Source organism: Eleutherodactylus coqui, chromosome 11 (assembly GCF_035609145.1).
Source record: "Eleutherodactylus coqui strain aEleCoq1 chromosome 11, aEleCoq1.hap1, whole genome shotgun sequence".
NCBI classification, from domain to species: domain Eukaryota; kingdom Metazoa; phylum Chordata; class Amphibia; order Anura; family Eleutherodactylidae; genus Eleutherodactylus; species Eleutherodactylus coqui.
Window position 1 is genome coordinate 81,940,668 of NC_089847.1, and position 27,765 is coordinate 81,968,432.

Consider the following 27,765-nt stretch of genomic DNA (forward strand, 5'->3'; position numbering starts at 1 on the left):
TCCCCTGAAAACCCGGTAGATCTTACTCTCGGGATAGGACCTATTTTCGGGGAAACACTACCAATTTTTTTTTTTATTAGAACCAAATAGAGTAGAAAAATGGAAACAATGTCTTTTCTAATTGCAGATAGCTTTTTTTTTCTGCTGTCTGTACATTCGGACGATACTTGCTCCTGTGTAACCGCATAGGAATGAGCATTACTGGGGCGAGTGTCTGGCATAGTTTGCCCAACAGCTCGTCCCGTGTGAAAGGACCATTCGTGCCCTGCAGGTATTCTAGGCCAGTGTTCCCCAACTCCAGTCCTCAGGGACCCCCAACAGGTCATGTTTTTAGGATTTCCTCAGTCTTGCACAGGTGATGTAATTATTGTCAGTGCCTCAGACATGGCCACAGGTGTTCTTACTATGGGATATCCTGCAAACATGACCTGTTGGTGGTCCCTGAGGACTGGAGTTGGGGACCCCTGGTCTAGGCAACGCTCTTCTGCACAGCATGTATTCTGTTTTAAGATTACACTCCTAAAATGCCCAAAATGAGCTGCGAGTTGTTTAGCCATAGAGTGCACTTTAATGGACTTCCCATAAAATTTTGAGCAAATGTCATGCTCAAAAAAATAAATAAATAAATAAAAATCAGTAAGTCAATGTATGGTCTAGGCACCGGAGCGCAGCATAGCCTACGTGAGTAACTGTGTCACACTTTTGTTTACAACACATCATTTTCTACAAGTCTCCTGGGTGTCGTCACCAGGCAGTGGTCTCTTGAGAGAGAAGAAAAATAAAATAGATTAGTTCTAAACCTGGTAAATAATACTGAGCAGTAAGAATGCGCACGGTCTCAGAACACTTAATTACATTTTTATTTAGTTAAAAAAAATGATTTCTACAAAATAGTCATATAAAAAAAGGTTCCCCTGCATGACCGCTCCACGTAGGCTGCGATAAGCCAGACACACCGTGGGTGCAGGAGGAGCCCGTGACCCTGCGAGACTGCCCTTCTACCACGAGGATAGGCAGATGCCGTGATTGATGGCCTCGGTGACACAATCATTTCTTCTGGGGGGTGCTCAGCTTCTGCATTCCCTGTATCTTCTCCAGTAATCCAGAGATAAAGGCCTGTGTGATGGGAAACTGCAATTAGTATGACTGCCCATTACAGCATGATGGCTTCCACAAGACATTTAGGAACTATTACGTCGCAGCACAAATTTGGTCCTTGCAACCAATTTAAGCGGATCATTACTGTGGGTTGTATTGATAGGGTGATGCTTTGTAAGGGTCCATATTGATTACTCAACGGAGTGTCCAGGGTATGACTGTACTGGATCTCTACACTCCTGCCAGGAGCGACCACCATAATCCTCACACAGGGCCAGATTACCAGCCGTTCTCACTGCTGTAGTGTAAAGTATTTGGAATATGCACAGTGCCTTGAGAAATTATTCATCCCCTTGGCGTTTTCCTTGTTTACTTGCATTATAACCTACAGTTAAAAAGGATTTTAAACGGACTTTCCACTTTCAGGACAAAATTCTGCTGAAGGGTAGATTACCTGCACTACTACTACTTCTTATGATTGGTCATCAGTCCAATCAACTACTTCTGGTCCTGGTTTTCAGCCATCCAAGATGGCTACTGCAATTTTCTACCTAGCTAATGCACACTACTGTCTGATTGGCCAGGGCTGATCGTGTGAGCAGCACTGGCCAGTCAGACTACAAATGTGCTAGATCTGCTCTAACACAATCAATACAGTATGGGGATTAAGTAGTCTGAATATTGTGTAGGCCATCTTGGATTGTCCAAAAAACGGGGCCTGAAATTGGCAGTTCAGGCAGACGGCAGTGAACTAGTGCAGGTAATACATCACCTACTCCAGGGCGAGAATTTTGTCCCAAAACCAGAGGGTTGCTTTAGTTTAGTTTTTGTATAATGCACATGAAAGTGCATAAGCAAGTACTGAAAAGTTGAGTGCACATACATTCATCCCCTTTGCTATGAAAACTCTTAATTTTGGCACCTACCTACTGCAAAATCATGTGTAGGCCCGATTTAAATAGGCAAACCTCTTGGGGCTACAGATAGTGACTCGCAAGTAAGCCGTTTAAAACATATCTAGTCTAGTTTACTGATTAAGGGCTTATTCAGACGACCGTATATCGGCCGGGTTTTCACGCCCAGCCTATATACGGTGTCCCTCGCTGCAGGGGGAGGAGGCTGGAAGAGCCAGGAGCAGTGCACTGAGCTCCCGCCCCCTGCCACTATTTGCAATGGGAGGGTTGGAGCTAAGTCATGGGACTTAGATCCGCCCCCTCCCATTGCAAATAGTGGCAGCAGCTCAGTGCACTGCTCCTGGCTCTTCCAGCCTCCTCGCCCTGCAGAGGGGGACACTGTATATCGGCTGGGCGTGAAAACCCGGCGAATATACAGTCGTCTGAATAAGCCCTAAACTAAATGTTTGAAAAACTAATACTTTACTTAAGAACCTAAGAAAAAGCCCAAGAAGAATCACATAAGTTTTTACCTTACTTCGGCTTAAGCTCAGCTCCAAATAATGTAGGTTGAAAGATTCTGCCACACTGCTGCTCCCGATGCCTACAGGACCTTCCCTGACTTGAATCAGCCATGTGACTGTCAAGCACTGAAGGTCCTTTGCCCCGCAGTGTCATATCACGCTTCTGGTAATGTTCAGGCTTTACTGCCGGCGTAACAGGACTGTGCTGTGGACTGCAATATCACTAATGTCAATAGGCTAGCGAATAGTCTCTTGACATCATAGTCATGTCACAGTCCACCAGAAATTTTCTACCGGGCAGCATGTTGTGCAGGCTTGCTCAATTAACTTCACGAGTCACATAATTGATTGCACACAGGAGCTCCTTATTCAACTAAAGCCTCACAGGATGGAAGTATAAATGGAGAAAAATTTTTTTGTAGGATTTCTTTTTTTTACATCATTCACAATGTGATATGAATATTATAAGTTCACTTTGTTCTACGGGTTATTACTAGAGATGAGCGAACGTACTCGTCCGAGCTTGATACTCGTTCGACTATTAGCGTGTTCGAGATGCTCATTACTCGTGACGAGTACCACTCCATGTTTGAGTTACTTTCACTTTCATCTCTGAGCCGTTAGCGCGCTTTTCTGGCCAATAGAAAGACAGGGAAGGCATTACAACTTCCCCCTGCGACGTTCAAGCCCTATACCACCCCCCTGCAGTGAGTGGCTGGCGAGATCAGGTGTCACCCGAGTATATAAATCGGCCCCTCCCGCGGCTCGCCACAGATGCGTTCTGACAGAGATCAGGGAAAGTGCTGCTGGTGCCGGAGCTGCTATAGGGAGAGCGTTAGGAGTATTTTAGGCTTCAAGAACCCCAACGGTCCTTCTTAGGGCCACATCTAACCGTGTGCAGTAGTGTGGAGGCTGCTTTTTGCAGTGTTGCACTTTTTTTTTTTGTATAACGGCCGTGCAGAGCATTGCGCCCTGCAGTAATTATACATACTCCAGGGCCAGAAGTGGTGGTGAGGCAGGGACAGAAGACAGGCTTATTGAATATAGGCAGTGGGCCTTTCCAAAAACATTTGGGAAAAAAAATCTATTTGGGCTGCCTGTGACTGTCCTCAGTGTACTGGGTCTGTGCTGGGTGTAGTTGTCCTAATTCATACGCAGCCAGCTAAGTGTTACAGCAGGCTTGCGCAAAATTATTTCCTGGCTCTGCTGTGCGTTCCGTAAGCGAAGTCAGCCTCCAACCACAGGCCAATAAGTGGCACATTTAATTACAGCGTTCTGTTTCTGCACTACTGGTAATACAGCATGCTGAGGGGTAGGGGTAGGCCTAGAGGACGTGGAAGAGGGCGAGGACGCGGAGGTCAAGTCAGGGTGTGGGCACAGGCCGAGCCAGTGCGGTGGCCAGGGGTAGAGGCAGGGCCAGACCGAATAATCCACCAACTGTTTCCCAAAGCGCCCCCTCGCGCCATGCCACCCTGCAGAGGTCAAGGTGCTCTACGGTGTGGCAGTTTTTCACAGAGACGCCTGACGACCGACGAACAGTGGTGTGCAACCTTTGTCGCGCCAAGATCAGCTGGGGAGGCACCACCACCAGCATGCGCAGGCATATGATGGCCAAGCACCCCACAAGGTGGGACGAAGGCCGTTCACCGCCTCCGGTTTGCACCACTGCCTCTCCCCGTGCCCCAACCTGCCACTGAGATCCAACCCCCCTCTGAGGACACAGGCACTACCGTCTCCTGGCCTGCACCCACACCCTCACCTCCGCTGTCCTCGGCCCCATCCAGCAATGTCTCTCAGCACAGCGTCCAGACGTCGCTAGCGCCACTGTTTGAGCGCAAGTACGCCGCCACGCACCCGCACGCTCAAGCGTTAAACGTGCACATTGCCAAATTGATCAGCCTGGAGATGCTGCCGTATAGGCTTGTGGAAACAGAGGCTTTCAAAAGCATCATGGCGGCGGCGGCCCCGCGCTACTCGCTTCCCAGTTGCCACTACTTTTCCCGATGTGCCGTCCCAGCCCTGCACGACCACGTCTCCCGCAACATTGTACGCGCCCTCACCAACGCGGTTACTGCCTAGGTCCACTTAACAACGGACACGTGGACAAGCACAGGCGGGCAGGGCCACTATATCTCTCTGACGGCACATTGGGTGAATTTAGTGGAGGCTGGGACAGAGTCAGAGCCTGGGACCGCTCACGTCCTACCCACCCCCAGAATTGCGGACCCCAGCTCGGTGCTGGTATCTGCGGCGGTGTATGTTTCCTCCACTAAACCACCCTCCTCCTCCAACGCAACCTCTGTCTCGCAATCAAGATGTGTCAGCAGCAGCACGTCGCCAGCAGTCGGTGTCACACGGCGTGGCAGCACAGCGGTGGGCAAGCGTCAGCAGGCCGTGCTGAAACTACTCAGCTTAGGAGAGAAGAGCCACACGGCCCACGAACTGCTGCAGGGTCTGACAGAGCAGACCGACCGCTGGCTTGCGCCGCTGAGCCTCCAACCGGGCATGGTCGTGTGTGACGATGGCCGTAACCTGGTGGCGGCTCTGTAGCTCGGCAGCCTCACGCACGTGCCATGCCTGGCCCATGTCTTTAATTTGGTGGTTCAGCGCTTTCTGAAAAGCTACCCACACTTGTCATACCTGCTCGGAAAGGTGCGCCAGGTCAGAGCACATTTCCGCAACTCCAAGACGGACGCTGCCACCCTGCGGACCCTGCAACATCGGTTTAATCTGCCAGTGCACCGACTGCTGTGCGACGTGCCCACACGGTGGAACTCTACGCTCCACATGTTGGCCAGGCTCTATGAGCAGCGTAGAGCTATAGTGGAATACCAACTCCAACATGGGCGGCGTAGTGGGAGTCACCCTCCTCAATTCTTTACAGAAGAGTGGGCCTGGTTGGCAGACATCTGCCAGGTCCTTGGAAACTTTGAGGAGTCTACCCAGATGGTGAGCGGGGATGCTGCAATCATTAGCGTCACCATTCCTCTGCTATGCCTCTTGAGAAGTTCTCTGCAAAGCATAAAGGCAGACGCTTTGCACTCGGAAACGGAGGCGGGGGAAGACAGTATGTCGCTGGATAGTCAGAGCACCCTCATGTCTATATCTCAGCGCGTTGAGGAGGAGGAGCATGAGGAGGAGGGGGAAGAGACAGCTTGGCCCACTGCTGAGGGTACCCATGCTGCTTGCCTGTCATCCTTTCAGCATGTATGGCCGGAGGAGGAGGATCCTGAAAGTGATCTTCCTAGTGAGGACAGCCATGTGTTGCGTACAGGTACCCTGGCACACATGGCTGACTTCATGTTAGGATGCCTTTCTCGTGACCCTCGCGTTACACGCATTCTGGCCACTACGGATTACTGGGTGTACACACTGCTCGACCCACGGTATAAGGAAAACCTTTCCACTCTCATTCCCGAAGAGGAAAGGGGTTCGAGAATGATGCTATACCACAGGGCACTGGTGGACAAACTGATGGTAAACTTCCCATTCAACAGCGCTAGTGGCAGAAGGCGCAGTTCCGAGGGCCAGGTAGTAGGGGAGGCGCAGAGATCAGGCAGCATGTACAGCGCAGGCAGGGGAACATTCTCCAAGGCCTTTGCCAGCTTTATGGCTCCCCAGCAAGACTGTCACCGCTCCCCAGTCAAGGCTGAGTTGGCGGGAGCACTGTAAAAAGATGGTGAGGGAGTACGTAGCCGATCGCACGACCGTCCTCGGTGACGCCTCTGCCCCCTACAACTACAGGGTGTCGAAGCTGGACACGTGGCCTGAACTCGCGCTGTATGCCCTGGAGGTCCTTGCTTGTCCTGCGGGTAGCGTCTTGTCAGAGAGGGTGTTTAGTGCGGCTGGGGGAATCATCACGGATAAGCGTACCCGCCTGTCAACCGACAGTGCCGACAGGCTTACACTCATCAAGATGAACAAAGCCTGGATTTCCCCAGACTTCTCTTCTCCACCAGCGGACAGCAGCGATACCTAAGCAATACGTAGGCTGCACCCGCGGATGGAAGCATCGTTCTCTATCACCATCAAAAACGGGGACATTTTTGCTTCATCAATCTGTGTCTAATATTCCTCCTCCTCCTCCTGAAACCTGACGTAATCACGCCGAACGGGCAATTTTTTTTAGGCCCACAAGGCTCAGTCATATAATTTTTCTAAACAATTTTTATACGTTTCAATGCTCATTAAATCGTTGAAACTTGCACCTGAACCAATTTTTATTTTAACGGGGCTGCCTCCAGGCCTAGTTACCAATTAAGCCACATTAACCAAAGCGATTAATGGGTTTCACCTGCCCTCTTGGTTGGGCATGGGCAATTTTTCTGAGGTACATTAGTACTGTTGGTACACCAATTTTTTGGGGCCCTCGCCTACAGTGTAATCCAATTAATTTTTTGCCCACCTGCATTAAAGCTGACGTTACATCAGCTGTGCTGGGCACTGCAATGGGATATATTTATGTACTGGCGGTGGCTTCCTGGCACCCACCCATGCTGTCGGTCCACAGGGACTTCACAATAGGGAGTTGTACCTGCCTGTGTCTATGAATTAAAAAGCCCGGTCAGGTTGGGGCATGCAGTGTGGGCCGAAGCCCACCTGCATTTAATCTGACGTCAGCTCTGCTATCCAGGGCACTGCAATGGGATACATTTATGTACAGCCGGTGGGTTCCAGGGAGCCACCCATGCTGTGGGTGCACACGGAATTCCCATTGCAGAGTTGGGGATTCCCAGTTGTACCTGCCTGTGACTATTTATAAAAAACCGCGGTCTGACTGGGGCATGCAGACACCTTGACAGAATGAATAGTGTGTGGCACATAGGTTCCCCATTGCTATGCCCACGTGTGCAGCTCCTGATGGCGGTGGCACAGGATTATATTTCTCATTGCTTCTGTACAGCATTGTGGGCTATCGCCCCTTTTAAAGAGGGTCGCTCCCTAGCCGTGCCAACCCTCTGCAGTGTGTGCCTGCGGTTCCTCCTCATGGCAGATGCACTTATAAATAGATATGAGGGTGGCGTGGCATGAGGGCAGCTGAAGGCTGCGCAGGGACAATTTGGTGTGCGCTGTGGACACTGGGTCGTGCAGGGGGGGGGGGGGGGGTTGGGCAGCATGTAACCCAGGAGAAGTGGCAGCGGAGTGTCATGCAGGCAGTGATTGTGCTTTGTTGGAGGTAGTGTGGTGCTTAGCTAAGGTATGCATTGCTAATGAGGGCTTTTCAGAAGTAAAAGTTGTTGGGAGGGGGGGGGGGGCACTCTTGCCGGTATTGTGGCTTAATAGTGGGACCTGTGAACTTGAGATGCAGCCCAACATGTAGCCCCTCGCCTGCCCTATCCGTTGCTGTGTCGTTCCCATCACTTTCTTGAATTGCCCAGATTTTCACAAATGGAAACCTTAGCAAGCATCGGCGATATACAAAAATGCTCGGGTCGCCCATTGACTTCAATGGGGTTCGTTACTCGAAACGAACCCTCGAGCATCGCGAAAATTTCGTCCCGAGTAACGAGCAGCCGAGCATTTTGGTGCTCGCTCATCTCTAGTTATTACCATTAGTAAACCTTTTTATGTCATCATATTCAAGGACTAGAGCATTTCAATTTTATCAACAGAACTACATGGGGTCTTGTTTTTTGCCGGATGACTTTTTACGGGTACAATTTTGAGATCTTATATATGTATACGAGCTTTTGATTTTTTTAATATTCCAATTTTAGAAAAGACATCAACAGAAGATGGCAATTTTGGCATTTTAACTGAATTTACTAAGCTGGATAAATGAATTTTTTTTTTTTTATAGTGCATGTATTTATAGTCTTATTTTTAAACATTCAAAGCAGTATCTAAAGGTAGGGGGGCAATTTTAAATCTTTTTATGTATAACCACTTAGGTGCTGTGGTCAGGAATGACTGCAATATATATAGGGCTAAACCGCATAGAGGAGTGAATAGATGAGCAAATGCTCATTTTCTCAATCCTTTTCTGTGGGGGAAGAAAAAAAAAAATCCCCCTCCCCTATATGACAGAAAGCACGTGGAACAGGGGTGGCTGACAGGAGAATCACAGATTGTGCATAGGGGATGTAAAGGAGGAGGAAGGGGTAGCAGAGAACAGAGACTGACATGACAGCTGTAAACTCAGAACTGGAGCTACAGACATTTGAAGTGGGGTTGAGAATCCTATCAGACAAGCTTTTAGTCTCCTTTTTAAAGCCAAAAATCTAGTCTAATAGTAGAGACTAAAAGCATTTCGGCAGCGCTTCTAGAACCGGAGCTACGGGGTTTAAAGTAGTACAAGTTCTGTTTATCAAACTGCAATGTCCTTGACCTTTTGAACAAATAGAGCTCAGGGTGTTCAGAAGGGGGTTAAAATCCACTATAACAAAATGAACAGATATGGCATAACTACAACCTGACGACAGGCCACCCACCAGAACTCAGACCGAACAAGGAGGGCATTAATCAAAGACAAGAACTCTGAAGATCCACAGCTGAGAGGGAAGTATCTGTCCATAAACCACTAGAAGCCCTCACTTTCCAAACACACAAATTGTCAGAGGAGAGTAAAATTGAACTTTTTGACCATTAGGAGACTCGCCATGTGTGATACAAACCAACACTTCCAACTTTAGAAGTGAAGGCGGAAAAAATAAAAATAAATAACGGATGGCATAAAACATTGGGCAATTCTTGAAAAAACCCTGTTCTGTATGATTTGAGATTGGGATGGAGATTCAGCTTCCAGCAGGACAAGGACCCCGGGCGCACTGCTAAAGCCATACTGGAGGGGTCTAAAGGATATGGATATGTCTTGTTATGGCCTAGTCAAAGCCCAGACCAGTCATGCCACAGAATTCCAACTGGAGAGAAGCCTCTACATCAACCTATCGCATCTAACTTCAATGAGCTGGAGCAGTTGTGCCAGATAGCCCGCTCTCACACAGACCACTTTTTGCAGCATTTAGCATGGCATTTCAAGTGTGCTAAACTCTGTAAAATGCCTCCATTGATTTCAATTAGGCTTCTCACACCAGCGTTCGAACATGGAGTTTCTAACACCGTGGGGTTTTTTTTTAGCGCTTTCCGTTCTATTTTCAGGCATTTAAGGGTTTTTAATGTGATGCGTCGCCCAGTGAAATCAATGGGGAGCAATTTCAACGCTGTGAAAAAAACGTGTTAGGGCGCTGTGTACAGTGTTTTACCGCGTTTTTTAAAGCAGCGTTCTATGCAACCGGGAGGAAAACTGAAAATGATGTAATCTGCATGCTTTGCCTGCAGAGCGCAGTAACAAGGCAGGTGAACGCTCACACTGAAGAGGTACAAAGCAGCTCTGCCCTAGTACAACCGCACAGTGTTTACCATCGCCTGTGTGAGAGCCCCAAGAATAGGCAGAATCCCCGTCTCCAGATGTGCCAAGCTCATAGAAACACCACCCCAAGAGACTTGCATCTGTGATTGCAACAGAAGGTGGCTCCATGAAGTATTGACCTCCAGGGGGTGAATACTTCTGCACATTAAGGTTTTCCAGCTTTATTCTTTACTGACACAAGCAAGGTACTGTAGTCCGTTATCCATTGTTAGAACGATAGTTTTGTAGGAAAGCTGGCAGGTCAGTGTCCACACGGATAGTAGCACGGAGGCCGGATAGACCGTGGCCAGGGCCACACGGATAGTAGCACGGAGGCCGGATAGACCGAGGCCAGGGTCACACGGATAGTAGCACGGAGGGTGGATAGACCGAGGCCAGGGTCACACGGATAGTAGCACGGAGGACGGATAGACCGAGGCCAGGGTCACACGGATAGTAGCACGGAGGCCGGATAGACCGAGGCCAGGGTCACACGGATAGTAGCACGGAGGCCGGACAGACCGAGGCCAGGGTCACACGGATAGTAGCATGGAGGCCGGACAGACCGAGGCCAGGGTCACACGGATAGTAGCACGGAGGATGGATAGGCTGAGGCCAGGGTCACACAGATAGTAGCATGAAGGGTGGATAGACCGAGGCCAGGGTCACACGGATAGTAGCACGGAGGCCGGATAGACCGAGGCCAGGGTCACACGGATAGTAGCACGGAGGCCGGATAGACCGAGGCCAGGGTCACACGGATAGTAGCATGGAGGATGGATAGGCTGAGGCCAGGGTCACACGGATAGTAGCATGGAGGATGGATAGGCTGAGGCCAGGGTCACAGGGGTAGTAGCACGAAGGGTGAATAGACTGAGGCCAGGGTCACACAGATAGTAGTATGAAGGGTGATTAGACTGAGGCCAGGGTCACACGGATAGTAGTATGAAGGGTGGATAGACTGAGGCCAGGGTCACACGGATAGTAGCACGGAGGCCGGACAGACCGAGGCCAGGGTCACACGGATAGTAGCACGGAGGCCGGACAGACCGAGGCCAGGGTCACACGGATAGTAGCACGGAGGATGGATAGGCTGAGGCCAGGGTCACACAGACAGTAGTATGAAGGGTGGATAGACCGAGGCCAGGGTCACACGGATAGTAGCACGGAGGCCGGATAGACCGAGGCCAGGGTCACACGGATAGTAGCATGGAGGATGGATAGGCTGAGGCCAGGGTCACACGGATAGTAGCATGGAGGATGGATAGGCTGAGGCCAGGGTCACACGGATAGTAGCATGGAGGCCGGATAGACCGAGGCCAGGGTCACACGGATAGTAGCACGGAGGGTGGATAGACCGAGGCCAGGGCCACACGGATAGTAGCACGGAGGCCGGATAGACCGAGGCCAGGGTCACACGGATAGTAGCACGGAGGCCGGATAGACCGAGGCCAGGGTCACACGGATAGTAGCACGGAGGCCGGATAGACCGAGGCCAGGGTCACACGGATAGTAGCACGGAGGCCGGATAGACCGAGGCCAGGGTCACACGGATAGTAGCACGGAGGCCGGATAGACCGAGGCAAGGGTCACACGGATAGTAGCACGGAGGCCGGATAGACCGAGGCCAGGGTCACACGGATAGTAGCACGGAGGACGGATAGACCGAGGCAAGGGTCACACGGATAGTAGCACGGAGGCCGGATAGACCGAGGCCAGGGTCACACGGATAGTAGCACGGAGGCCGGACAGACCGAGGCCAGGGTCACACGGATAGTAGCACGGAGGCCGGACAGACCGAGGCCAGGGTCACACGGATAGTAGCACGGAGGATGGATAGGCTGAGGCCAGGGTCACACAGATAGTAGTATGAAGGGTGGATAGACCGAGGCCAGGGTCACACGGATAGTAGCACAGAGGCCGGATAGACCGAGGCCAGGGTCACACGGATAGTAGCACGGAGGCCGGATAGACCGAGGCTTGGGTCACACGGATAGTAGCACGGAGGCCGGATAGACCGAGGCCAGGGTCACACGGATAGTAGCATGGAGGATGGATAGGCTGAGGCCAGGGTCACACGGATAGTAGCATGGAGGATGGATAGGCTGAGGCCAGGGTCACAGGGGTAGTAGCACGAAGGGTGAATAGACTGAGGCCAGGGTCACACAGATAGTAGTATGAAGGGTGGATAGACTGAGGCCAGGGTCACACGGATAGTAGCACGGAGGCCGGACAGACCGAGGCCAGGGTCACACGGATAGTAGCACGGAGGCCGGACAGACCGAGGCCAGGGTCACACGGATAGTAGCACGGAGGATGGATAGGCTGAGGCCAGGGTCACACAGATAGTAGTATGAAGGGTGGATAGACCGAGGCCAGGGTCACACGGATAGTAGCACGGAGGCCGGATAGACCGAGGCCAGGGTCACACGGATAGTAGCACGGAGGCCGGATAGACCGAGGCCAGGGTCACACGGATAGTAGCACGGAGGCCGGATAGACCGAGGCCAGGGTCACACGGATAGTAGCATGGAGGATGGATAGGCTGAGGCCAGGGTCACACGGATAGTAGCATGGAGGATGGATAGGCTGAGGCCAGGGTCACACGGATAGTAGCATGGAGGATGGATAGGCTGAGGCCAGGGTCACAGGGGTAGTAGCACGAAGGGTGAATAGACTGAGGCCAGGGTCACACAGATAGTAGTATGAAGGGTGATTAGACTGAGGCCAGGGTCACACGGATAGTAGTATGAAGGGTGGATAGACTGAGGCCAGGGTCACACGGATAGTAGCACGGATGCCGGATAGACCGAGGCCAGGGTCACACGGATAGTAGTATGAAGGGTGGATAGACTGAGGCCAGGGTCACACGGATAGTAGCACAAAGGGTGGATAGACTGAGGCCAGGGTCACATGGATAGTAGCACGAAGGGTGGATAGACCGAGGCCAGGGTCACACGGATAGTAGCACGAAGGGTGGATAGACTGAGGCCAGGGTCACACGGATAGTAGCACAAAGGGTGGATAGACTGAGGCCAGGGTCACATGGATAGTAGCACGAAGGGTGGATAGACCGAGGCCAGGGTCACACGGATAGTAGCACGAAGGGTGGATAGACTGAGGCCAGGGTCACGGGGATAGTAGTATGAAGGGTGGATAGACTGAGGCCAGGGTCACACGGATAGTAGCATGAAGGGTGGATAGACCGAGGCCAGGGTCACACGAGTGGTTTTGTAACAAATCCATAATACAAATGACATTGTAACCAGGTTATTCATATTTACGCCTACTGTATACAGCAGGTCCAGAATCCCTCACGGGATCCGTCTCTGACCGCGTCCGGTGCCCCCTGCGTACCTGCAATTTTCTTCTTTTTGTGTACTACGAATGGGCTGGCCGTCATTAGGCGATGACGCGGAATTCGCAGTGATGCCAGAAATGACATTCCGGAATGGCCGCGGGTTGCACGGTTTCCATTGACTTTGATGGAAGCCATCCATGGGGGTTCCGCATGAAAATGGAGCATGCTGTTATTTTTCCTACTTTTGCGGAAACTACAATTGGTTTCCACAAGTGTGCAGGTAGAATCGATGTCCCATAGCATACTATGGGTGGCATTTTCTGCGGATCCGCGGTGCAGACGCTCGCCGCGGATTCTGCAGCAAATATCCATCTGTGGGCATGGGGACCTTAATCATGGTTTGATCTGTATTTATTGTAATTGGCTTTATTTTGTACTGTGTATACACTGATCTGTATTTGTCCAATAGAAAATAGTGCCAATGTATACAAAAACACGACTGTGAAAAACAGTCAGGTAAATAGATTTACAGTTTTAAGTTAACTCCGTATAAACACAACACAAAGAGTAAAAATATGCTAGTCTGAAAGAGGTCCAGCAGAGGCATCTGCACCTAAACATTGGATAGGAGATAAGATTGTTGGGGTTCGGCTGCCGCTGCATGCAAGCGCTTTCCAGCCCCCTTGGAGAGGGGGGGGGGGGGGGTTGTCTCCTGTTATGGCGATTACTGGTGGTCTCAGTGCTCCCCTAGTATTTCTCAGCTATCCAGTGGATAAGTGATAAATTAATGTGTCAGGAATCCCCCCTGTAAACCCCATTTGATGGTCCCCATACATAGTAACACTCACCTCGGTTGGTTTGTAGCAGTCATTAAGAAGTTCCTACAAGAGAATGAATACAGGATGTCAGGATCTTATAGGACTCGGCATACACATGACTAAGGGCGCCCACCCACTGGCGTTTGCGATTTTCGTGCGTGAAAAACGCAGCGTTTTCGGCGCGTTTTTCGCGCCTTTTCCGTTAATTTCCATTGACATTCATGGGTGCATTAAGAGAAAAATAAGGACACATATGCAACTGACCGTTCCTATGTTAAAAATTGCAACGGACCGAAAAAAAACCGCAAATGGACAAGAACACATTCTATACTAATTGCTCTTGAGAAAAAACGCAAAACGCAAAGGAAAAAAAAAAAAAAATCGCCAGTGGGTGGGCGCCTTAAGGGCAGACCACTAACCTTCACCCGGTCTCCTCGCTGTTCATCAGTTTCCATGTCTAATAATTCATCCACATCAATTTCCAGTTCTGGGATTTCTTCTTCCTGTAAGAACAAACAAAGATGAAGCAGCGGTATCCGACGTCCATATCTGCAGTGACGGTCACATGCGAGAAGTTAGGAAATGCCTAACAATTCATGGATTTCAGATGAGAGCATATGTATAGGCATACAAGTGTAAGCTCCACAACGACACACCGATGATCACCTCTACAATGCTGCAGAACATGTTGGCATTGCATGAGCGAGATAAATCAGTGAAAACCACCAATATAGCAGTAGCCACACGGCGACGATCCTAATAAATGTGCCGTGAAGTGTATAATCATATGGACTCAGTTTGGAGCTCTTACAGGCTGTTCTCCACACTATGGTCTGATGTGGTGATGGTAGCGGATGAGTCAGTAAATGCACATCTATGTAGTCACCCGCCGCAGTCAGCACCACCAATAGCTACTTGAGTTATTGTGGCTGGAGCGACAAGGAGTCGTTGACTACGGTATGAAGAACCCACCGACATAACTGCTGCCCAGAAATGGACTGAATAACTCAGTAATAACTGGCTTTTATAAATTGGACTATATCAGGCCACCTTTGAGCTTAAAGGGACTCCCAAGTTTAAAGGAAACGTGTCAAGTCCCTATTCTGCCGGTCCGTGGGCATCAGGCTAGAGGGACACCGATTTCAGCGGTCGGTCACATACGGATCTCTTGAAACTTTGCAGGATTACACTGGAGGAACCCAATATTATATTCATATAGGCCTGTATGCAGATTGCCAGGTCTCTCTGTATGCGCAGTAATGGCTTACTCATACCAGTGTTATTTCTCTGTGTATTAGGGCAGGCTCACACGAGTGTAATTTCACCATGTGATACACGCACGCAATACGCAGTGAATGGCGTCAATGAAAGTACATTGACCCACTCACACTAGTTTTTTTTAGTGCGTATAATACGCGCTTTAAAAAATGCAGCATGTTCTATTTTCCAGCTTATAACGTGTGACACTACCCTATTATTCTCTATTGGCGCAAAATAAATGCTCTATATATGAAATTACATTGCGTATGTGCGGCGTTTAGTCACAATGCCCGTAAGAGAGTTGGGAATCTGAAGGAAACAGCCATACTGTACATGGCAGCGTGCGTGAGATATGCTGTCATGCACAGTGCAAAAAAAGGAAAAATAAATAAAATTGCTCCCCTATAGAGATAGCCTGCTCACACAACGTTTTACGGATACATGTGAGCGCGGCCTTACATCCATACTTTATGCATGTAATATGTAGTGCCGAACCACTATTGACTTGCATTTGGGTATTCAACCATGCGTTTTTCACGTGCATGGAGGAGAGTGGGGCGAGAGGAAAAAAAACATTGCACCATGTGCTATTTTAGTCTGTATTACGGACAAAAGCCTCCCATGCAAGTCTATGGGAGTGTTAAAAATTATGCATGATACATTCGTATTTATGCAAGAAGACAGAAAAAAAATCCTTTGGTCCTCCTAGCGCTCATAAGCGTAAAATGCATTCGCAAAATAAATAATGCAACCGAGAACGAGATCTGCCATAAATACAAGCCGATTCGGTCTGTGAATACGCTGCACATTTCACGGAACGAAATTGCTTATGCCTGTGTGAATGAGTCCCAACACAGCGGGACCAGCTGATCAGCATCTGGAGGGAGGAGGACGAGAAAACGTTCAGAAGTAAGAGCTGTAAAACCACTTTACCAATAGGCACAAGTGATAGACCTGACACAGTACCCTGGTGCCCGCAGCCCGGACAACTCAGGTTCCCCTTAACCCTTTCCAATCCACTGTCTGACGTCTAAAGACATTCTGATTGATGGCTGTACAGCTCCAATGTCGGAAGACGTCCAGCAGGGTATTCTTACTGTATATTACTGGCCGCTCTGTTGTTGGGGGCCTCTCTTCAGCATGTCCCATACAGCAGTACTGGCTCTATAATTCTGCCATTGTATAATGGCAGAAAGAGAAAGCCCCCTAGGAAACCCTGAATCTAAAATTGTACTGCAAAGGGTTAATATCAAATATTTATTGAACAAAAGTCACTTTGAGAGAGAGCGCGTCTCCCATTGTAGCCAATGGGGTTCGTTACTCGAGTAGAGCTCTCAAATTTTTACGAAAAGCTCGACTCGAATAACGCGGACTCGAGCACTTGGGTGCTCGCTCATCTCTAAGCCCGTCCCATCAGTTCTAGAGTTTCTTGAAAAAGCTATTCAATGACCAAACTAGTTTTGTCAGCTGGAAAACGTATTATCCATGAAGTTGTATGTCAGTCTGTAGTGTGGACTGCGAATGTGATGTCGGCGACATGACTGGTAAACGCTTGAGAAACAGTACAGTCCTACGGCTAGAAGAGATAAATATTGCCTGCACACGGCAGCCCGTAGCGGAATCCAGCCCTGACCGCATACAGCGACCCTGCGTACCTGACTTTGTCTTCTGTTCTCTGTGCTGCGGATGATGGCAGCGAGCCGCCGTCAGAAGTGTTCAGTTTAGATTTTTTCATCCCTCCCACGCCACCACTAGGTGAGGACATGGAATCCGTGACCTGTCCATTATGTCAATTCTGGATGGGCCGCAGGTCGGACAGCTACCACACTAATATGGAGCTTGCTGTGATTTTTTTTCTCCGCTCGCAGAAACCGTGATTTGTTTCCACAAGTATTGAGCAGTATTGGCTGCGGATCCACGGTGCGGAAGCCCACCGCAAATTCCACAGCAAAAATCTGTTCGTGTGCAGGCGGCCTGAATGTTATATTACTGGTGTCCAATGACCATAGAGAACATCGCAGAAGTTGCCATATAGGACAGACAGGAGGCTGCACTGCATGGAAGTGACTGCAATATACAATCAGATGAGGGGTGCATGCATGGAGAGGAACAAACAGGAAATAGGATATTCAGATCACTTGCTGTTATAAGGGGTTTTCCTCATGAATGACATTATCTAGGTGGTAAATATTTGATCACTGGGACCCCCACCAATCACTAGAACAAGGGCCCTTAATCTCGCAATACGCAGTGAGGAGTTTGCATGGAGTAGCAGCCATGCATGAACACTACTGCTCCATTTAATTGGCTACGGGGCGGATGGAGTGGCGGCCCACACGTGCAATTGGCTACAGGGCGGATGGAGTGGCGGCCCACACGTGCAATTGCTACTCTTTCCAAACTTAAGAGTGGTCATGCAGTGAAGAGGAAGGAAGGGGAGGAGTTGGGACATCTGTTCTAGTGATCGTGGGGGTCCCAGTGATCAGACATCTATCCTGGTGAATGTGTAACACAAAAACCACTTTCATGGGAAATCCCTTTTAAATAGCAAGTCCTTGAACTGCACCAAGTATTTCTAGAGGGGGTGAAGTATGACGGTCAATGCTGAACTCGGAGCACATCTGCTATAAGGCAACAAGAATAACATACTTACACTAGGTCTGGACATAACCTAGGTACATGCAGGTTAATGCTGACTGCTCTGGAACAATTAGGCTGGGTTCACACGGGATGAATCTCCAGTGGAATTTTTACGAATTGGCAGCACTGAAAATCCACGAGAATTCCGCTGGAAAACTGCGGCTACATTTCTGCTGCGACCATCTCTCCCTGTAGAGAGAGGCCGCTACACACACAAAAAAAAATGATATGCTGCGTCTTTAAGTTCCGCACCGCATGGCTGTTTCCGCATGGTCTGGCTGCAAAGGATTGGCCGCAGAGCGTGGATGAGATTTTTGCAAAATCTCGCCCACTTTGATGGCTAATCCCGGGATTAGGACCCGCATGCGGAATTTCTGTGCGGGCAATCCGCAGCAAATCCGTCCCGTGGGAACCCAGCCTAACTGCTCTTAGTAGAAATATTCAGTGAAACAGTCCCTAATCCAGCGTTGGGTGCGGACTGGCAATGTCAAAACCTCTACCCAATGTACACGACAATGATGGACTTCAAGAGCCTGTGCTGCTACCAGACAAAGGCTTGTATGTTCCAAGTATGTGTGGCCCACAGGTGATGAGTTTTACAAATAATTACCTCATCCAGATAATAACAGGTCTAATACTACAGAATAAGGAATTTACTTCTTAGTGATTTTCCCATCTGCACACCCCCTCTATACGTCCTACTGACCAGAGCTCTTGTGGATGTGGCATAACCAATTTTAATGGGAGCCTTGGAATACTACTAAATGGTGCAATGCACATCAGGGAGACTGAAGGCTTTAGCAGTTGGACCTGTGGAGTACAGCGTATCATCCTGTTTGCATTATTGGAAGGGGCGGTTCAGCTCGGAATACCCTGCTAAAGAATGTAGTCCATGTACACAGCTGCTGCCGGGGACCACCAGCTCGATTTTGGTGGGATTTTATGGATGTGGCAGTGACAAACAGAAAAGGTGCGGAGTAAGTGTAAGGGTTAACGGCTTCCTAGATGCTGCCAGTAGAGTACAGCAGATACTTTGGTGTATACTGTATATCTTCCCACATAGAGAATGTTACTATGTTATATAATGTTATATAAGTGTATGTAAACACATCTGGCAGTATTACATAGGAGGCAGACAAGGTAACATCGGTATATACAGAACTCAGCAGACACCCAAACATCCAAGAACGGAGTAAACTGCAGCCTACATTGTATTTGCAGGGACCATGGTATGTATACAAATAGTTATTACACTGCTCCCATATCAATCAGAAAACACGTTCCACCTGATGGGATGAGATGGCTGCCTGTCCACGGGCAATATTCCATAGTGTGATCTGCAGAGATAAATCACATGCAGATCACGCTTGAAGCGCTTTCCATCGGATAACTATGGAAAGCGCAGCCCGATGTACACGAGCGGGAAAGCCATAGCGATTTTCCCCACTAGTGTCTAAAAAGAAAAAAAAAAAAAAAAAAAAAAGAGGCATGCCGAGATTCACCTATCTTTAGGATAGGCTCATCGCGGTGACCTTTAGTGCTCCCCCGCGACAGAAAAATCGCTTGCCATATTCTGTTGTGGCCATGGACAGGCGGCGTTAAGAGATGGCCAGAAGGTGGTCTGCAACCTAGCTCCTCATAGGGAAACACAATTGCATTGCTGCAAGATTACAGCTTGAGGGCTCAATCACACAAACAGGAAATTTGCGCAGAAGTTAGTCGCACAAAAAATAAAATAAATAAAGAAGAAGAGAGGCTAACTCGCCCGAAAATTGTGAGAATGGACAATTTTCCACGATCAAGTCCCGAGCCTTATTAGCGGTTAAATCGCCCATTCACACTATCCGCAGTTGCGTGCTGCTGGAAAAAAAATGCGCTGCTGTTCGTAATTCCCTCGATCGATAGAAATCCTCCCAATGACTTCTAAGGTCTTAAGTACAGGCACCTGTCTTCTTTTCCAAGCCTTGCATGCAGCTAAACTCCCTCCCCTTCCCTTTTTTATCAGCTCCCATAAGAGTCTATAGAGGCTTCCGTTATTTTCGGTCCAAAGATAGGTCAAGACTAGAGATGAGCGAGCGTACTCAGAAAAGCACTACTCGCTCGAGTAATTTGCTTTATCCGAGTATCGCTGTGCTCGTCCCTGAAGATTCGGGTGCCGCTGCGGCTGACAGGTGAGTCGCAGCGGGGAGCAGGGGAGAGCGGGCGGGAGAGAGGGAGAGAAAGATCTCCCCTCCGTTCCTCCCCGCTCTCCCCTGCAGCTCCCCGCTCCGTGCCGGCACCCGAATCTTCAGGGACGAGCACAGCGATACTCGGATAAAGCAAATTACTCGAGCGAGTAGTGCTTTTCGGAGTACGCTCGCTCATCTCTAGTCAAGACCTATTTTTTCACACAAGCAGGGAACTTCAGTCACTGATGTCCTATTATTGTTTTTATTTGCACGCTGCTTAAATTCGTTCATCTCAATGTTTCCATAGAAAACCATCGGTTCTATTAAATCGCAAATTAGTTGCATGAAATCATCCATGTGAATGAGCCCTTACTGCAGCTTACAGGATACTACAATGTCACCCTAAGGCCGCCTGCACACGGACGGGTTGGATTCCGCATATGGAAGGCTGCAGCAGAATCCGCCCCTATGCCCAGCCGGCATCCGCAAGTACCGGTCATTTTCTCTTTTTAACTGTACTGCAGATGGTCGCAGCGAGCTGTTGTCGGACATTCACAGTACAGATTTTTTTTTAACTCCTGCTTTTCCTAGCAATGACGCAGAATCTGCGACCTGTCCGCAATGTTAATTGCAAACGAACCGCGGGTCAGACGGCTTCCATTGATTTTAATTGAAGGCGTCCATGTGGAGACCACACGAAAATAGAGCATGCTACGATTTTTCCTTCGAGAGCAGAAACCGCAATTGGTTTCCACAAGTGTGCAGGAAGAATCGCTTTCCCATAGCATGGACTGCGGTTTCTGCAAAGCACATCCGTTCGTGTACAGGCGGCCTTAAAAGAGTTTTCAGGGACTTTAGGTCCCTTTACACAGCTGTCCCGGTGACTATCTCTCCTGTGCTTTTTAACAGCCGGTCAGATAATGGAGGCGGAGCTGCTGGAGATCTCTTCTGGCCGCCCATCTCCATTCACAATAAACCGGACTCATTTAAAGATTGAGCGACTCCTGTTTTCATGGTTTCTCTTGGTTTTTTTAGGCGAGCGAAAAACCAAGCAACTCAGACATGTGAGCAATTTGTCACTCAGTGCCCTGCCGCTCATACACAAGACGACCATCACCCGAGTTCACGGTCTCCAGCGATTATTTGGGTGATAATCGTCCTGTATAAAAGGTACCTTTTAGGCTGCATGGAGACTTTGGTCACGCAGCATCAATTCTCAGAAAAGTCATGTGACCCAAAACATTTGGGCAACTTGTCTGTGACCTGCTGTTGTACAAGTACCTTAGTGCTCCCATTTGGCAGTTTAACTGTCAGGTTGTAAGCAAATGGTGTTGTAATTTATGACAGCAGAGTCGCTTGCAACCAAAAATCTAATCATTTTGAATTTTTGGCAATTGTAGTGGTAATTTGCAGAGAAACACAGAATTACCTGTGGCGGAGGACTTTTCTGTCATGGACACGACATAGAAGATATGAAAGTTACGATACTGAAAGGCAATTTCAAGTCACAAAGCCATAGAAGAATTTGGAAATATATAAATTTATAACAACTTTTGACACTATAGAGGGTTAAATTGTTCACGGGGATTCATGCATGACTGGCAGGTATGAGACATCTATAGCACAGATAAAACTGCTGGCCTGGTGACCCCCCCAACACTAAAGGCCCATTTACACACAACAATTATTGCTCCAAACTGATAATCGTTGCATGTAAATGCTATCATCGTTTGCTTTTTTGCCAAACATTTTAGTTCAGCATAAAAGACAACATTCGTCCAGCCAGCTGATAGCAGGGACGGCATGCTGTGATTCTCCACAGGAGCGCTGATAACATTGTTTCAGCAGCTGTCCTGCTGGAGAACAATGGAGCTGTATGCAGATAGCAGAGCACCCGCTGTTATCTGCATACAGCAAAGGGAGGCGCATTTACACGCAAATGAAGCTACTAATGAGCATTAGTGCCCATTAGTAATTTATGGAGAACGATCGCTCAAAACGGTCATTAAAGCTATCTTTTGAACTATCATCTTAGCTTGTAAATGGGGCTTTATTCAGGGAGCATAAAACCTTCACTCCTTTATCAGTGACTATTTAAAGATGTTTGTATTTCTGTTGTAGTATTCTTTTAAGTGGAAATTAATCACATCTGTGTCTGTGCCTTGTCATAAGTATGTCTGTATAAATATGCAAGTCTCTTCGGATCTATTTAATTCTAGCCAGAAGCACAACCCTGAGTAGGTTGGAAAGCTCGCTATAACATCATGCATTTTTGTTAGCCATTAAAAGGAATCATATCTACAAGATTACTTGGTTTCTCTTACTGGGAACAATCACAATTTGCAGGTTGGAACACAAACCATTAACAATCATTAGATACGCTGTCACAATGCAACACTTGGCTATTCCTGTCAGAGTTGGTCATCAGTATCAGACTGGTGGGGATCCAACTCCACCCCCCCCCCCACCGATCAGCAGTCTCTGCTGTGTACCAGACACAACACCGCACATTTTGTAGTGGCTGTGCCTGGTATTGCAGCTCAATCTTATTCATTTGAAAGGAACGGAGCAGCACAGACCACGTGACGTTACAGCTGAAGACGACCTTCAGTGCTTGACCGAGTATCAGCCTCTTCAAACATTCCCCTTGTTGGGTATGGCTTGTATTCTGTAACCATGGAGACACATGGATCTGCACAGGAGCTGGAGACAAACACTAGTTTTGTCCTCTTTTTTTAGACCATTTGCAAAGTGACTTCCTTATTTCCCTCTTCTGCACCCCGAAGCAAGAAAGGTTACAAAGGTGAACATTTAAAAAGAAGAAGGTTAAACACATGCATGTGTTTAGGTCAGAATACATTAATTTCTGCCCAGCACACCAGTGCCAAGAATGGCCGTTTTTAGTCCTGTTCATAATAGTGGAGTAGGTCACACGTGGCTTTTCTCTCCTGACTGAAGCTGAAAAGGGATAGAGACTAGGTACCTTCATTACAGCCATTTATATCAGGGGGAGATCTAACTGATAAGTTATAAAGCAAAGTGGTGGGAAATATTTCCCCACTTTTATTTCCTCTTCTTTTTTTTTTTGAGGGGGGGGGGGGACCCATTAAAAAGAAAAAGCATCAGTTTATTGCAGTTTTACATCCAAAAACTGAGTAGAGATGGAAACCCTGAACTGATCCCCAACACAGGTGTGCATTTACCCCTTCTTCACCCACAGTTACCATGCATCCTCACACTGCAAGCAAGCTTTAGGGCTTATTCACACGTACGTATATAGGACGGCGTTTTCGCGGCCGGACGATATATGCTACCATGTAATGCACGGACTTGGCATATATGCCATCGGGCAGGGTAGAACAGCTTAGCTCTGCTAAGACATCTCCCTCTTCCCTCCCCGGCTCACTGCAAGGTGAGGAGGCGGAACGGGGCGGGAGCTAGTGTGCTGAGCTTAGCTCCGCCCTATCCAGCCCCTCCCATTGCAAACAGCAGCAAGGGGCGGAGAGGGGAAGAGAAGGGGGAGGGAGTTTAGCAATCACGCTGCTGAACTGCATCCTACCTCCCTTCTCTGGCAGCTGTCATTGGCTCCCATAGGAGTCTATGCAGCTGCCGCAAAAGTGCCCAACTGGGCGGTTTACGCTGCTGATATATACCCCTGTGCACTGATACATAGTAAACCAATGCATCAGAGGGGCAGCGTATATTGGCCAGGGCGTGAAAACCTATATACGCCTCTGTGAATAAGCGCTGAGGGCTTATTTACACAAGCGTGTATCGAACAGGGTTTTCACGGCCAGCCGATACACGCTTCCATCTGAGTTCCCCCCCCTTCCCCTCACCGGCGTTTGCAATGGGAGGGGGGGGGGGATGGAACCAAGCTTTGCTCTGTCCTGCCCACTCCCATTGCTGGCTATGGACAAGGGGCGAGAGCTTAGCTCCACCCCCATCCCTCCCATTGCAAACCGCTCGGAGGGGAGAAGCAGAGAGCCGGGGAGGGGGAGGGAATGCTCTGATGGAAGCGTATATCGGCTGGCCGTGAAAATGCCAGCTGATATACACCCGTGTAAATAAGCCCTAAGGGCTTATTCAGACAACCATATGTCGGCCTGGCATTTACGCCGGCCGATATACGGCGTCTCTTACTGCAGGGGGAGGAGGCAGGAAGAGCCGGGAGCAGTGCTCTGAGCTCCCGCCCCCTCTGCACCGTTTGCAATGAGAGGGGACGGGACGGGACTAAGTTGCGGGAATTAGCTCCGCCCCACCTCCCCTCATTGCAAATAGTGCAGAGGGGCAAGAGCTCAGTGCACTGCTCCCGATTCTTCCAGCCTCCTCCCCCTGCAGAGAGGGATGCCGTATATAGGCCGGCATGAATACGTGGCCGATATATAGTCGTCTGAATAAGCCCTACGGCTGTATACACACACAGACAAGTGCGATTTTGAACAGTGAAAAAGCGACAGATTTCCGGATTATTTTCATGTATGCGAAAAAGAAAAAATGCTCGTATTTCTCTTCTCTGCATTTCCTGGTTCTTGGCATGCGAGTGCTGTGCGTTTTTGGGGGGGGTTTAATGCTTCCATAGAAAATAATAGGTGATTCTTTAACGGGAATCACCCAAAAATAGCACATGCTGTGATTTTTTTTTAACTTGGACTAAGAAAAATTGCTTGTGTGAATTAACCCCTTCAAATGTCTATATTGGTAACTCGCACATGAAAAAAAAAGCACCTGTGTGGGTTAATTAACAGGAGTGCTTTTCCTCTTGGATTGATAGTTTGGAGATAGAAGAAAAATAAAATCACTGTGGCCTATTTTCTATGGGAGCATTAAAAAAAAGCATCACAATTACATGTGAGCGCAATTAGTTACTACAGGGTCCACAAAGGAAAGAAAAACAAACAAACAGGAAGTTCAGAGCTGAGATAATGTACCATAAAAAGAAACAAAAAAACAACATGAAGGTTTGAAAGGAAACAGCATGGGAAAAAGAAGTCAGTTTTTCAGAAAAAAGAAGAAGAAAAGAAATAATATATCACCCTCGCCTGTGTGAACAGAGCCCATGAGAGCCATACCACGTGTGATACTGCTACTGTACACCCTCACGTGGTTGGATCTAGCAGTGTGAATGGCACATCCTCTAGCCAACAGCAGAGATGGATGGGATGGAGGGATCTCAGCACAGGAAACAATGGGGACCCTCACCACAAGGTTATACTGCCCCTCCCCGCACAGTACACAGCGTGGTGACAGCACAGTAATACAACAGCCTGTAGGCTACTGGCATCCAGCAGGTAGAGGTTTGGCAGCTAGATTTGCTTGCAAGGAGATTATTCCTATAATATCAGTATATTAGGGAACGGCTATACAAGCAATCCCCTTGTGGAATGTAAAGTAGCATCAAGATGGAACTTCAGCAGTAAGAGGCACGTGTCCCCCTGTTAACCTCCTCCAAACCAGAACACTACCCGCTGGGCACTGGCTGCCATCCTCCTGGCCCTGGCAGGCAGCATGTAAGTCACAATGCAGTGTAGACATGGGACATTGTCACCGCTGCCTTCTATGGGGACACAGAAAGGCTCTTCTGGCACAGTGCCAACTACATTTACTTTTCCTTTAAATACCAATATTGTAAAGTATTATCAGAATCTCTATAATCTATTTAGATTTGTAGACCCCCCGCCCTCTATTACTAGACCCCCTCCTGATTTACAGCAGACCCCACTATATAGCCTGCAGATGGATTCTGTGGGAAGAGCAGGAAATGAGCCGTTCGCATCCAGCCGGATGAGGTCATTTCCACGGCGAACACTTACGATTCCAGTGATATCATAAAGGAATTGCTATGCAAGCGGTTCCCCATATTGTAGGACAACGTGGAGCAGCGCCGCGCGAGAGCACAGATCTTGGTGGAGAGACAAAAGAAATCCCTATGTAATATCACGTTAGAGCCCAACATGAGGATTATCCCCCTAATTAACCCGTGGTGAATGCCACAGATCTGTGACTTTCCACCAGCATGCCCCCTCCTCAATATCTTCCGATTCCTGGCTGTCACATGCTCATGACAGGTGTCCCCAGCTGTTCCTAGGACTCAGGGTGGCATCAGGGCACAGCGCCAGCTCACACCCTGCATTTGCATAAGCTTTCTCTTTGGTAAAGTGAATAGATGACTGTCAGGGGCAGAGGGCACATCAATTAAGCGCTGATGCCCACCCAGCCTGCCAGTTTAGCTCATCTATTGTCCTGGATTAGGGGCAGTTATAATCTCATTGACTCCTCAGCACAGGATTAGCTCATGTAATTAGCATGTGCCAGGGGGAGGGGGGCGCTGCCCCATGTGTGGTGGGTATAGCATGTTCTAGGGGGGCGCTGCCCCATGTGGGGTGAGTATAGCATGTGCCAGGGGAGGGGGCACAGGGGGTGGGAAGAGATGCCCTCACCTGGCAGTCATACAGCCCCACCAGCTGCTCCAGGATCCACTCCTCCAATCTCAGTCTCTTCCTCAGCTCCTTGCGGTCATACTTGACTGTCACTTTGCCCGGGTGTCGTCTCTCCGGCTCGTCGGCTGTCTCTCCCGGGGACTGGAAGTACACCCGGGGGGACGTGGTGTGGGGGCCGGAGCCAGGGCTGCTGAGGGCGGCCATGGCAAGAATAGACAGTCCGGGGAATAAAAGAGACAGCTCAGGGGAAGAGAGGTCAAGTGACAACAAAGACAGGCCGGACTTCTGTAAAAGAACCCAAAAAAGTGACAGTCACCGGGAGAAGAGACTGCTGGCCGCCGGGACACACTCACTGAGACGACCCCCACCAGTCCATAACGTCCCCGGAGCAGTCACGAGAAGAGGAAGAGTCTTTGTCAGAAGTGTCTCTGGCTTCACACAACCAGACAGTCTCTTCTTAGACAGCGGTCTCCTCCATAGCGGGTGCAGCTGCCGTCTCTCCCCCACGTGGACTACTCCCCGTATCCAGCTGCCGTCTCTTTTCCTTCCTGTCTGTCTCTCTCCTTTGTTTCTGTCCGTCTCTCCCTGTTCCTCCCTCTCCCCCGCCTCTTAAAGAGACGCCCCCTCCTCCTGGGCTGTCTCTTCTCCGGTTGCAGCTGTCCCGGGTGTTCCAGCTGTCCCTTTCTGGGGAGACATGCGGGCCGTGTACTGTCTCTTCACACACTGGTCCTTATGTACGGGGTCAGGTCATGTATATACAGGCTCAGGTCAGGTCATGCATATATAGGTTTGGGTTCTGTATATACGGGGCCAGGTCATGAATATATGAGTTTAGAACATGTATATATTGGATCAGGTCATGTATATTAGGGGTCAAAACATGTACATATGGGTTCAGGTATTGTATGTACGGGGTCAAGTCATATATTTGTTCAGAACATGTATGTACGGGTTCGGATCCTGTATATACGGGTCAGATCTTGTATATACTGGGTTAGGTCCTGTATATATGGGCTGGGGTCTTGTATATACAGATTCAGGTCTTGTATATATGGGCTTAGGTCTTGTATATACGGGTTTGGGTCCTATATATGAAGTCAGGTAATGAATATACAGGTTCAGAACATATATATACTGGACTCGAACCCATATATACGAGTTTGGGTCCTGTATATATGGGGTCAGGTAGTGTATGTATGAGCTCGGTCCTGTGTATACATGAGGTCGGGTCCTGTATACATGTGTTTGGGTCTTGTACATACGAGGTCGGGCCTT

The 27,765-nt window shown here is 48.9% G+C and overlaps 1 protein-coding gene across 2 annotated transcripts; it reads right to left on the minus strand.

Moving 5' to 3' along the window:
• Nucleotides 1–836: 836 nt before the first annotated feature.
• PPP1R14B (protein phosphatase 1 regulatory inhibitor subunit 14B) lies at nt 837–27,076 on the minus strand. Of its 2 annotated transcripts, XM_066582821.1 has the most exons (5): nt 26,859–27,076; nt 26,491–26,775; nt 14,402–14,485; nt 14,013–14,045; nt 837–1,116 (listed from the first exon to the last, which is right to left on the minus strand). In XM_066582821.1, exons 2-5 carry the CDS (start codon nt 26,692–26,694, stop codon nt 1,048–1,050), a joined length of 390 nt encoding a protein of 129 aa, XP_066438918.1. In that variant the 5' UTR covers nt 26,695–26,775; nt 26,859–27,076; the 3' UTR covers nt 837–1,047. The 2 variants fall into 2 exon arrangements, with proteins under 2 accessions (XP_066438918.1, XP_066438917.1); XM_066582820.1 differs by having other exon boundaries at nt 26,491–27,076.
• Nucleotides 27,077–27,765: the final 689 nt, after the last annotated feature.

Coding starts and splice junctions, on each gene's coding strand:
- PPP1R14B (XM_066582821.1), bottom strand. CDS start 26,694: ATGGCCGCCCTCAGCAGCCCTGGCTCCGGCCCCCACACCACGTCCCCC. Junction 14,486..26,490: donor TGGGGCTGTATGACTGCCAG/GTGAGGGCATCT, acceptor TTGTTCTTACAG/GAAGAAGAAATCCCAGAACT. Junction 1,117..14,012: donor ACTGCTACAAACCAACCGAG/GTGAGTGTTACT, acceptor CCCATCACACAG/GCCTTTATCTCTGGATTACT.